Source organism: Coffea arabica, chromosome 8e (assembly GCF_036785885.1).
Source record: "Coffea arabica cultivar ET-39 chromosome 8e, Coffea Arabica ET-39 HiFi, whole genome shotgun sequence".
Classification (NCBI taxonomy): Eukaryota; Viridiplantae; Streptophyta; class Magnoliopsida; order Gentianales; family Rubiaceae; genus Coffea; species Coffea arabica.
In genome coordinates, this window is record NC_092324.1 from 8075091 (window position 1) to 8088882 (window position 13792).

The 13792-nt window shown below is 31.7% G+C and overlaps 1 protein-coding gene across 1 annotated transcript; it reads right to left on the bottom strand.

Annotated features, from left to right (window-relative positions):
* Nucleotides 1-11670: 11670 nt before the first annotated feature.
* Nucleotides 11671-13193, bottom strand: LOC113704481 (polyubiquitin 11-like). The gene is made up of 2 exons (XM_027226383.2): nt 13058-13193; nt 11671-12464 (listed from the first exon to the last, which is right to left on the bottom strand). The coding sequence occupies exon 2, from the start codon at nt 12462-12464 to the stop codon at nt 11811-11813; it is 654 nt and encodes a 217-aa protein (XP_027082184.2). The 5' UTR covers nt 13058-13193; the 3' UTR covers nt 11671-11810.
* Between the last annotated feature and the right edge of the window lie 599 nt (nt 13194-13792).

Here is a 13792-nt window from a genome sequence, read left to right on the forward strand (position 1 = left end):
CTCACCCTCTTATCCACATTTTCTCACTACTTATATCCTTCTCAATACAAATGCCATGTTCACACATTTTTCTTCTTGTCACTTGTTTTTCTACCTCACAAATTGCACCCAATTGCACTTATATGTATCTACTATCATATTTTCATCCATTTGCACACAAACACCTTTATTTTCCCAATTTGCACACATGCACTTGTCTTACATTCGCACACATGCACGTTTTCTTACATTTTCACACTTGCACTCATATTTGAGTCTTCATTTGCATCATTCGCGACCTCTATGAGGACTTTCCTTATTGGCCACCACAACTCATATGGTTGGGACCAAAAAGCCTCGTAAGAGACATTTTAGATTTAGGATTGCATTTCTTTTTCATATCCATTAGTCATATCCAACATGCAACGCATATTTTGGGTAGAAGAATTAGGAAACATGGGGCTAAATCACGCAACTAGCTTTGGTTAGGGTAAGGGAGTGCCTTAGGCTTTGCCTTTGCCTTCTCCCTTATCAAATGTGACCCCCGATCCCTTTCTTTGGTTACGTAGACCTAAAAGTTCTTAAAAAGGGGTTTGTTTACTTTGCTTTTCAAAAAATTCATTTTTGGGTGACTTGGTACACCCTAACTCTATACCAAGTGGCGACTCCATTTTCCATGCAAAAAACCCTTTTTGAACTTTGTTTGGCCAAATCGTCGCATTTTCAAGTCCCACGGCCTTTTATTTTCATTTTCACACACATTCACATACATATTCCACACACTACTTTCACTTTCACGCCATATCAAAAAGTGGGGCGTGACAATCTGAAAGTATGTGAAATGGTGTTTGAGATATTAGAGATTTTGAGAATTGAAATGAGATGAAAAGAAAAAGAGGATTAAAGGAAATAAGAGATTCTCATGATTTTAATGTTTTCAAAGTTTAGGTTATGCGATCTCGATATATGTTGAATGATGTTTGTAATATTAGTGATTTTAAGAATTGGAATAAAGTTGGATAGAAGATTGTGAAATAAGAAATTTCCATAATATTTAGTGATAACAGAGCTTGGGGTACGATTTACTCTTTAGAGGAAATACACACTGGGAAATGATCAATTATGACTGAATAAATAAGCTTGAAAATTTGCATGTGTGATTTAAGTTGAAATGGTACTATTGGTATTTATGATGTCCTTTTTGTTAGATATGATTTTGGTAGTACATTCTAAGTTTAAAATATCGGGCGTGTAGGAAATATTATATATATTTGAAGTATTGTCTGTAGGAAATTGAAAGTATCAAGGAATTAAAGTATGCGACAAGCATGATGAATTAAATAAAGAGACCCAGTTTAGCTAGTGTAGGATTAATTGCACGATGGGTGACAATGACATTGGAGGTTATATTGACTTTTCTTGACATGGGCTAAGGTTTCACGGATGAAACCACTTCAAAGGATGAAAAATGAAATGTTGCGGATCTTTTCTATTTGCAATAGTGCTCTTACTTAGATAGAAGTACTATTGATGCCTATTTTACTCTAGTTGAGTATTACCACTATTGGTGACAACTAATAGATGTATGGTCTTATCCCATACAAATTGATATAGTCTAACTGTAGTATTCCTTCGGTGGGAGATGTGGTCAACAGTGAATAGACTTATTTTTTTTTTTGAGGTTTACAATGATTAGATCTAATGCCCCAGACAATTATTGAACTAGCTTATTTGCATTATTACATCGTGCTTAGTCAACAAATATATTAGAAATTTCTTAGAATACATAATCTTATATAGTTCTTGTCTTAAAAAAAATTTTCTATTTCACGAACAAATGTTAATCAAGATTTTTGAATAAGTATCTTTATCAAATAAGTATAATTTCTATAAATATGTACACACCAAGAAACATAAATTAACAATAAAAAATGAATAAATACCATAAATAATTATATCCTATAACTCTGTGCAAAATATTTTTGTGATATTCATCCAATCTCAAAAAGAGCTACAAATAAATGTGTTCTACACAAAAAAAAATCATATCATATAAAAAGAATCTAACAATAATTCTTGATAAATTCTCTTTGTACTCTAAACTTAATAGTGTAAGAAGTACAATTAACTAACTTATGTGTTTCTAACACTTCCAGGTTTTTAAACTTGTATGAGTTCAAAATTCTACGTATAAATACCTTACCAAATTTATGATAAAGTTATTATATTCAAATATGAGAATTTGGCGATAATTTTTGTATAAAATTTTGTGTGTTTCAGTATGTTTTACCGTAATATAAATATGTGTTTTGGAAATTGAATTGAGGTAAAAAAAAATGACCAAAGAAAATAAGATTCCCATGGTATTTAATGGTATAATAACTCAGGTTATAGGATTTGAAAATAGGTGTGATGCTATTTTAGATATGAGATTTGAGGGAAATAAGGGATTTTCATTACCAAATTACAAACATAGTGGGCAGGAACCCATATATCGAGATAATGATTACTTTTTGGGATAGTGGATAAGTAAGTTGTGATAGAATGTGAGACAAAAGAAGAAATGGTATTGTTGGTGTCTATGACATCCTTTCTATAGGTTGATCTCTATGGAGCATTATAAGTCGATATTTAGAAAGGACCATACAAACACTCGAAAACATGTTGAGAGTTTGTACTCTAGACTTTTCGGATAGTTGGGATAGGTTAATAAAACTAATGAAATTCTCGTATAATAAAAGCTACCATAACAGGATCGGTATGGCACCGTTTGAACCATTGTATGGGCGAAAGTGTAGATCTCCCTTATATTGGGATGAAATAGGTGAGAAACTGATCACTGGCCTCGATTTGGTGGAACAAACCTTGGAGAAGATTAAAGTTATTCGAGAGAGACTAAAAATTGCCCATGACCGAAACAAGAGTTGGGCAGATTTAAAAAGAAGACCTTTAGAATTTCAACCGGGAGAAAAGGTATATTTGAATGTACCCCCCACCAAGGGAGTGATGAGATTTAGAAGAAGTGGTAAGTTAAGCCCGAGGTATGTAGGACCTTACGAAAAATTGGAGAGAGTTGGACCTTTAGCGTATCGACTGGCTTTTCCACCTGCTCTGTCGAGGATACATAACGTTTTTCATGTCTCCCAACTGAGAAAGTATGTATTTGACTCGAGCTATTTTTTGGAGGATCAACCCATCAAGGTAAGGGAGAACTTGTCAGTACAAGAAGTTCCTTTGAGAATCTGGATTGGAAAGATCAAGTTGTAAGGAGAAAGACCATACCCTATGTTAAGGTGCAATGAATGAACCATACACCGCGAGAGGTAACGTGGGAGTTAGAGGAAGACATGCGGAATAGATATCCCTATCTTTTTTATCAAGGTAAATAAGTTTTGAGGACGAAACTTTTTGTAAGGGGGGTAGAATGTAAAACCCAGGTCCCTTCTCAATTTATACTTTACTCAATTAATTAAATAGTAAATTGCCATGGGTAAAGGTAAAAATAAGTGTAGGATAGGTTAAAGGGTTAAGCGGGAGATAGGAAGGAGAGAAGATAGGATGAGAGTCACAACAAATTAAAATTCTTATCTAAACCACCAAGTAGTGGGTGGTTACTAGGGTTTAGAACATTTATCAAAATAACACAGGAAAATAACGCCGTTCCTACTTTTCATTTGTCTGCTCCTCTCAGAGCAAGAATCAACTAAGAATAGAGGAGAAGAAGAAGACGTTGTTGCCGTCAAACTAGCAGGCAATTAAGCGTCTGGACCTGTAAGTCCCAAACGCGCGTGAAAGTTTTTCTCTTAAGTCTTATTAATTTGATGAATTATTTTAAATATTTTATGTATATTCATATCGCAATATATTTATGCCTGCCTGAAAAATTTAGGAAGATTCATGCTCGGATTTGTGAGAATAGTGTATTAAATTTTAATTATGAGATGAATAGGATTTACCCAAATCTTTTGGAAAGAAAAAAAAAAAAAAAGAGAGGGAACAATAGCGTTGTTGGCCGTTGCTGCTATTGTGCGTCGTTGCTGAAGCTTTGACTTCAGCAACACAAAAAAAAAAAAAAAGAGGCAAAGGTCACCAATTGGCGACCTTGACCAAGAAGAAGGCCAACCGAAGAAAACAAGGGGTCGCCAGCAAGCCGAACGAAAAAAAAAGTAGCAAACGAACCCTCCTCTTTTCACTAGCCAAAAAGGTCGGCCCTTTGAAGGAAAAAAAAGATTATGACTAATAAAAAAATCATAATAAAAATAATTAATATATATATATATATATATATGGCAAGTATACTTGAGCCAAAATATAGTATAGGTTTAGTGAATGTTCAGAAGATAAATTTTAAATATAACTAACTCACCTTTATAACTTATCATGGGTTTTAAATTTCAAAACCCAAGCTAAAAATAATTTTTAGAGTTTCAAGATTTAGTCATCTAAGCTTATGCTTAATTGATTAAGTCTAAAATAATTAAATAGAAATCTAAAACATTTTAAACTAGCCTTACTAGATCAATTTATACAATGTAGAATAAGTCCTAGATTGTTAAACGAAATGCGTAAAATCATAATAATGATAATAATAATAATAATACTAATGATAACACTAATAGTAATAATAATAATAACAATAATAGTAATAATAATAACAATATAGATATAGATGAAGTAAATTAAAGATATAAATGAAAATTAAATGAAAAGATAAATATAAGTGGAATAAACCAAGACAATAATTATAATAATAAATCAATATGTACATATATATACATATAGATATAAATAAAAATAACACCTACACATGCACAAAAATGGAAGTAAAACAAAGATAATAGTGACTAATTAACAAATACATATACAAATGATAATAAAATAAAATAGTGATGAAAAGGATAAAAACAATAACAATGAATAATAATAAAATAATAATAAATATATATATATATATATATATATATATATATATATGTATAGATAAATGCATACAATGGTCAAGATAATAAATTTGATTACGAATAATTATTTCTAAATTAGGAAACTTTACGAAAAAATTGAAACTTTCCAAAAATAAAAACTTCTTAATTTAGGAAAACTCTGCTAAAGTTCATATAATGGCATAGACATGAATCTTAAATTTACTCAGAGTATGTATATTTATGCATCTATAGGAGCAGCCAGACAAAGGTAGGTGTTATTTACCCTTTTGAGATTTCAAAAGTGCAAAATGACATTTTTGTTGTCAATCATATTTTGTTGTGTTGACACAAAATGTATTTGATTAAATGTTTTACTGGGATATTTATGCAAGTTCTACTTTTACTATACGAAAATAGACCATGTGACTTATTTGAAACATTTTGATATGTTATTATATACCAAATGGGCTGTATCTTTTATGCAATCAAAGAACTATGTATGTGATGTGTGAAATAAATTTATATTAAGTAAAACTCAAAACAGTCATGGAATAGACGGTAGGGGTTATAGTCCTGCCTAATGGTCATAGTAGCCTGGTATAGTGTCCGACCGATTAACAAGGTCATAATAGTTCGGTATAGAATCCGACCGATTGATCCATGTATGTAATGAGACCAATCGGTAGTTATGAAACCTATTGGTCACCCACCTAAAAGGGGTTTAATCTCTAAACTGAGTACTCAGATGCCGGTCATTGCATGTACTTGTTATGAGCTGATATGAAATGATTTATGATTTTATGACTTTATGACTTCTATGTACGGTTATGAATAAGATGTTTATCAATTGTTGTATTACTCTTTATTATTGGTTGTTTTACAAATAACGTTACTTTTAACGATTATGGATGTGAATAATGTGCAAATAAATTGATTTACGTATATATTTATATGTAAAATTATGGTTGCATGGTCCAACAGAGGGGTAGATACTACCTACTGAGAGATTTGTCGCACAACCCAATGTTTACCATTTTTGCAGATTCTGAGGAGTATGAGTTGATTTATGTAGAAGACCTTGAGGATAATTTTTATTAGTTCTACGTGAATGGAAATTAGCAGCCTAGCTGCCTCTAGCTGTTAGTTATATTTATTTTCTTTTCCGCTGTTACGACTAGAGAATAAATGTACGAACTTATTGGATATACGTAGACTACCTTTCATTTGAGATTTGTACCACACTTTATTTAGTTATACTATTTAGTTCTTTCTAAGTTTAGTCTAGTTTAATGTTGCCTTGTATCCTTGAGTGGGACTTGAGGATACGGCGGATGTCACGTGATTGGCGCGTGCGGGCTCAGGCCATAATTGATACTATTTCCCGGAGACATTGCCTTCCCTTAGTTTAATTTCCTATTCTATTCAACGTCATCTAGCTCTTTATGCCATATATTTCAACTAATTAATTAATCTCATACAATTGCTTCATAATGACCATATATCTCAAAGATTAAGGGCCTTTCTTTAATTTCTTCCTTCCCCACCTTTGCCTTCTTAACAAACTAATAGACAGAGCTATTCAAACCAATCAAAAAAAAAAACACCAACTTCTTCCTTCCAATCTCATACAACTCCCTTTGTTATAGTTCTAGTAGTGTGTTCAGAAAAATTTTTGTGCAATAACATATGGACATGTTGAAATCCTTATTTAACCTAATGCTTGCTAATTTAACAAAATAATGCTAGATAAAAGGATTTGTGTTTGGATAGTTATTTATAATCCTTCTATTATAACAAAATCATGCACAATGAAAACATATAGGTCTCTCTTGAACAAGAAAATTTTTCTTGTGCTCTCAATATTTTTCATCACTGATCAAAATAAATATCGAAATGAAGATTTGTACATAGTTGTCATTCTTATGCTTATTTTATTTTTTTAGGATTAGAACTTTATTACTTCTTTTTTTTTTGACAAGGGAACCTATAGTTGCTACTTGAGAGTGCATACTGAATAAATCCTATCCCGTGCAGTAGCCCATCAATCACATAGAGGGGTAAGACACACTAGACAATCTCTGTGCGACGAACGGATATCCCAGGAGAGGTTCGAATCTAAGTTGGTAGAAAGACATGACACCAACTCTACCATCTTGACTAACTCAAGAGACTTATTATTATTTTTAGTTGCTTCTACCATTTATGCAATTACTTCAATAGATATAAAGCCATACTGCATGTTTAAATAATTTATGCCTAGTTGGGCATGCATGCACGCGGTTTATTCCTCCTAGTTCTCTCTCACACGAGCAAAGCCAATCCCAAAAAACAAGAACTACAGATAGCCCAATCAAACATTCTTAAACAAGACTACTTTAAATTTGAAATGGGAGGTTATTTCAGTTTGTTTGGATAGGAGGTTATTTAAAATATTTATTTGAAATTTGTGATGTAAGGTATATGAGATAAAAAAGAGCGAATTTCTCAGACTAATGCGAAAAAGAGAAAACATCACAAAAGTGATGTTGCTGTGGGCTCACTTCTAGATTAAGGGTCGCCGCAAATGTCAGGAGAGACTTCGTAGAAAAGTTGATTTAAATTTCTTTTTTTTTTAAAGCTGGAACCAATTTTTTTTCGTTTTCACAAAAGTTTCGCCGCAAATGGTGAATGAGGCTGAGAAAAAAAATATTTTTTTGAATTGCTGCAAATTACACAATTTGCGGTGAAGCATGAAAAAAAATATTTAAAATTTTTTTTGAGAAATCGCAAATTGCATTTGCGGCAAAGGAGAAATCGCCATTTGTGTCCATTTGTATCTTATCATCAGTTTTAGTTTTCCCATGCTCTAGTTGCATTCAACATGAAGATAATTATATAAATATTCATGTGTTACTTCACATGATGTTGTTCATGATATGCTAAATTTAAGTAGAAGCGTCTGAGTCCTCTGCTAGTTGGAATTATCACTTTTTGCTAGAGTTAGATCATTTTATACGAGACAAAGTGGTGGCATCTAGCCTTATAATAAAGGATTTTGCAGCTGATGGTCTATCATAACACCATAATTGTTGACCTCATACAGTTGCAAAACCTCTGTAATATGTATCTTGATCCCGTTAATCCCGTTAATCTTGCACAGTGTGCTCATCCTGGATTGACAGTGATATGAGAAAAGGCTTTCAGGACATTATAATACTTGAATCAAGGAATGCGACTAGCAGCTGGCCCATTTGACCATCAAGATGTTGGCACATCTACCACTCGTACTGTCTCTTTCGAGATGCCTGTCGAACATTTAGCCAAGTAGATGCATGATAAAAAACAAGACGGTAGGCATTGCAGAGGGCACCTCCACCCATGTTGTTCATGTATTCAACATATTTAATTTTCAATATGTCTTGCCCGACATTAAAACAAAAAAATTCAAAAATGGATGATTTGGGCATATTCTTTTCAATTCATTTTATATTTTCAACCAAAAGGAAGTTGAAAGAATTTTTATAGGATGATTAATCATCATTTATGAAATTAGCACAATTTTGTAGTTAAATTAAATTTGCAGCTTTCAGGCTTAGGATTTACGTATTAGGATTTTATTGTGAGGGTTTAGGGATTAGTGTTTTAGGTTGGGGTTTGCTAGCAAAATCATCGTAATTCCATTTTAAAAAAAAAAAAAATTTAAAGTTTGCAGCTCATTTGAGGTGTAGTGAATCCTTTAAAAAAACTTTTTTGCTTCGCCTCCCTTTTGAGGTGGAGCAAACCCTTGTAAAATATGAAAAAAAATCCAGTCCTTTTACTTCCTTGGCGGCGAAAAAAATGAAATTGAATTGAATTTCTTTTAAACCTACTTTTTCATTCCCGGCGACCCTTGAAAACAACACCAACCCCAATAGGAGAAAATTGGAACTAATGCTAAGCAGTAAGATGTAGACGCCACGCGATTAGATGTGCCAAACAGTAAGATATGAATGGTCACGATCTTTTGTCCCACATCGGCTTCTTAAAAAATTGTGGGATCATCATGCACGTTTCGCCTGCCTCAAAATTTTTAGAAACAAAAATTTTTATCCTCCCCCAAATTACATTTGCAGTTTCTGAAATTTTTTTTTTTAAAATTTCATTTACATTTGCAGCAATTCAAAAAAAATAATTTTTTTTGCAGCCTCATTCGCCATTTGCGGCGAAACTTTTGTGAAAACGAAAAAAAATCGGTTCCGACTTTAGAAAAAAAGAAATTTAAATCAAATTTTTTATTAAACCTCATATGATATTTGCGACGACCCTTAATCTAAATGCCAACCCCCAACAACATCACTATTGTGATGTTTTCTTGTTTTCGCATTATTTTGAGAAATTACGCATAAAAAAGTGGTTGAAAATTGTGTGTATGATGTAAACAAAACAAAATTTGAAATTTTTTTTTAAAATTCTTGATATCCAAACACACCAAATTTGTTTTGAATTATATTATGATCCATTATTCTTTTCACTCAAGAAATAATGGATCCTAATATAACTATTAAGGTGGCGTTTGGTTCGCATGTTGGAATCGAATTCGGATTCGGAATCATTCATCCTGGATTTGGAATGGAATCAATCATTACAATACATTTGTTTGGTTCAGTGCCAAGAATGTATATCATTACTATAGTTGATATTTGGTACGTTGGCTCTTTGTAAATGGGATATAAGAAATTTTCACTAATTAAATATATTAGTATAAATATATTAGTAAATTTAGTATAACTAATTAATAATTTCTATTAGTAAACATGTATAATTATTAGTATAATTGATAATATCAATTATATTACATAGATTAATATACATTATATAATACATATAACTAATAATATCATTATTATAAGTTTGTAACTAATTAAATTAAATATTATATATATAATTAAATATAATTATACAAATGTTATAATATAAATATATAATTATAATTATATAATATATATAAATATTAATTATACTAATATTTTATATAAATATAATGTATATTACATATTAAATATAGTTATTATTATATATAAAATAATAATTACAATTATAATTATATAATTTATTAATATTATATACATGTTTATATTATAATTATATGCACATATAGTATACATTTATAAATATACATATATATTATAAATATATTATAATATAATATTAATAAATTTATAATATATAGTATATAAATATAATTATATTTAACTAAATAATTATAATATAGATTTATATAATATAATAATATCATTATTATAAGTTTGTAACTAATTAAATTAAATATTATTTATAATTAAATATAATTATACAAATGTTATAATATAAATATAAATATATAATTATTTAATATATAAATATTAATTATACTAATATTTTATATAAATATAATGTATATTACATATTAAATATAGTTATTATTATATATTATTATATTTAAAATAATAAATATTAATATTAATATATAATTTAATAATATTATATACATGTATATATTATAATTATATGAACATTTAATATACATTTATAAATATACATATATATTATAAATATATTATTATATAATATTAATAAATTTATAATATATGTTATATAAATATAATTATATTTAACTAAATAATTATAATATATATTTATATAATATACTAATATTATAATTATAATATATTATATATATGTATATATTACAATATAAATATAAATATAATTATATAATTATACTAATATATATATTAATTATACTAATATTATATAATTATAAGATTTGGGAATCAGACTTGGGTTTTGGACAAAACTTACCAAGTTACTAAGGACTGGAGGAATGCTAAATTTTTAGACATCATTCCAAAATTTTAATTCCGATAGTAGTGAACTAAACATGAATCATGGGATTTATTCCATAATTTCATTCCGAAACCCTTTTACCAAACGCCCCCTAATAGTTTAGTCAACAATGCTACTTCCATAGGCAATGAAACTTAGAGCTCCTAATATGTACTGGCCAGCACTGAGGTACATGTCCTGCTAAAACATGAATGACTTGGATTATGTAACTTATGTTTGATTTGCATATTATTTACCTCCTGAACCTATAATACATTATGAACTTTGAGCAAATTATCCTCATTATTACAGTAGACCCAAAAAACAAAAGAGTTAAATAGATAATAAAAAATTTTTTGACCCACAATTTAGTTACTGATATTAGTGGACAAGCTGGTGCGTAGCACAGTCAAACCCAAGCAAGTACTGATAAAAGAAGAAATGCATATAAGAATGGAAAAGCAAACCCTCACATATACTGATAAGGCAACTGTCTAATAATTCAAACAAAGTTACCTAGCTATTATACTAATGCCCTCTGCACTACTGCAGGGGATTAGTTTGACGTAAGTCAGGATACTCCTATATTAGAAAAAAAAAAATCATACTAATGCCCCTATTTGACAGAAAAGGTACAAAAAACAGAACCGATGGGGTAACGGTAACATATCACAAGCAAGATAGTACCACCGTTCTTACCACACATTTAAAATTCCTAAGCAAGGAAAAAAAAAACATAATATAAATAAAACTGCTATTCATCAATGCTACAAACGGCCAAAAAACTTTCATTCACAACTTTTTCTCACATATAGACGCAAACAGCAGTATTTCCAATAAAACAAACACTTATAATAAAATAAAATCTAAATAAAACAAACCCAGCCATAATCTCCTTACATTAAAAAAAAAAATCAGAACATTACAGTCGAAATAAAAACTCCACTATTATCATAACACTAAAATCCTCAAACAAATTACTCTATCGGCAAAACAATTACAAGCATAAAATCCTCTACTCAATCCAAAATCGAGACAGTGTTCAACACGACAATCAGTGGAAGCCACCACGTGAATGTTAGCCTCCTAAGCACCACGAGTAGAGAACACCAAGTGAAGAGTAGACTTGTGAGGAATTTCATAGTCTTCAATAGTGCGACCATCCTCAAGATGCGTACCAGCAAAAACCAACCTTTGCTCGTTCGGTGGGATTCCTTCCCTAGACAGAATTTCTTCCTTCACGTTCTCGATGGTAGCAGAACCCTCCAACACCAGAGTAATGGTATTCCCTCTCAAAGTTTCCACAGATATTTCCATTCTTCCCCTCCACCTCATCACCAACTGAAGGGTTGACTCCTCCTGGATGTAATAATCTGCAAGAGTCCGACCATCCTCAAGCTGTTTACCAGCCAAAATCAACCTCTGGTCAGCCAGTGGGATCCCTTCCTTATCTTGAATTTTCGCCATGACATTGTCGATGGTATCAGAACTCTCCACCTCCAGAGCTATGGTCTTTCCAGTAGGAGTTTTCACGAAAATTTGCATTCCACCGCCAAGCCTGAGCACCAAATGAGGGATAGACTCCTTTTGAATATTATAATCGGCAAAAACATTGTCTGGGGGAACACCCTCCTTGTCTTGAATCTTAGCCTTGACATTGTCAATAGTATCAGAGCTTTCAACCTCAAGACTGATTGGCTTACTAGTGTCAGTGCTCTCAGCTTTCGCGGAGATCTTCATCTGTTAGGGGGAAAAAATGAAACAAAAAAAAAAAAGCCAAAGCCGATCAGATCTAATCAAATTCAAATCTTTAAACCCAAAATTGCCAGCACAAATACCAAAAGATAAATAATCGGAATTGCTAGCCAAACAAAAAACTGTAATCCCTCAACCTCGATCAATGTTAACCATTAGATAATGCTAAGCTGTGACCATATACCAGCTAATTGAATGTATAATAGTCAGTCACATTTAGCAGCAGCTAATTGATTGTAATAAGTAGATAGTTAGTTGGTTATGATAGTAGTTAATTACTTAGCATCGCTGAGGTGGCAAGGTGGTTAAAGGCGGTTACTTCTTAATTCATTGATAAAATAAGTAACAGCAAGGGAAGGCAATTAAGAAAGCTAGTGAAAAAGAAACATCACTTATCAATATAGTACAATTCCTTTATTATTGTAACCTTTCCTATAACTCTCCTTGATTATCAATATAGTACAATTCCTCCTCCCTATTCCTCGACGGACATTCTCCGTTAACTGGAATTGGGAATTGGGATCTTCACTACCTTTGCATCACAAAACAATTTAGATTGTCAAAGAAGGAAAGATTACCTTTTGATGGCAGAATTTGAGAGAAGATTGATGAAGAAGAAGATGGGTAGATTAACGAGTGAGAAGTGAAGCTGAGAGACGCCCCTATGGATATGCTAGTATATTAAAAAGAGGCTAAAGAGGTACTGTTGTCAGCACTGTTGATTGTCAGAGTGTTAATTTCGTCCCCTTTTCATTACGCAGAACCAACACGCAACGCGGTGGTATGTGCAATGGAAACTACTCCGGCGTTGCTTGTGCGGTGGGTGGAAAGTGGGATGAACTTCCTACCGATGAAGAAACACAAATGAAGCATTTCCATTCATGTACACCTTCAACGATCACAGCCCTTAAATCAGTGGTTTTGAACTTTTAGCAAAACAACAATGGAAACTTCGGTTTGCTTCTAAGGTGGAAAGTGGGATGAACTTCCCACCGTAGGCAGAAAGCCAATTAGAAGTACAGTTAACTTCGGTTGCTTCTACGGTGGGGTGGAAAGTGGGATGAACTTCCCACGAATGTAGCACACAAATGAAGCATATCCATTCATTTACACCTTCAACGATCACAGCCCTTAAATCAGTGGTTTTGAACTTTTAGCAAAACAACAATGGAAACTTCAGGGTTAGTTCTAAGGTGGAAAGTGGGATGAACTTCCCACAGTCGGCAGAAAGCCTCTTAGAAGTACAGTTGCTTCTTCGATGGAAAGTGGCATGAACTTCCACTTTTTTTCCAAAAAAAAGTCCCAGTTGTGTC

Coding starts and splice junctions, on each gene's coding strand:
- LOC113704481 (XM_027226383.2), bottom strand. CDS start 12,464: ATGAAGATCTCCGCGAAAGCTGAGAGCACTGACACTAGTAAGCCAATC.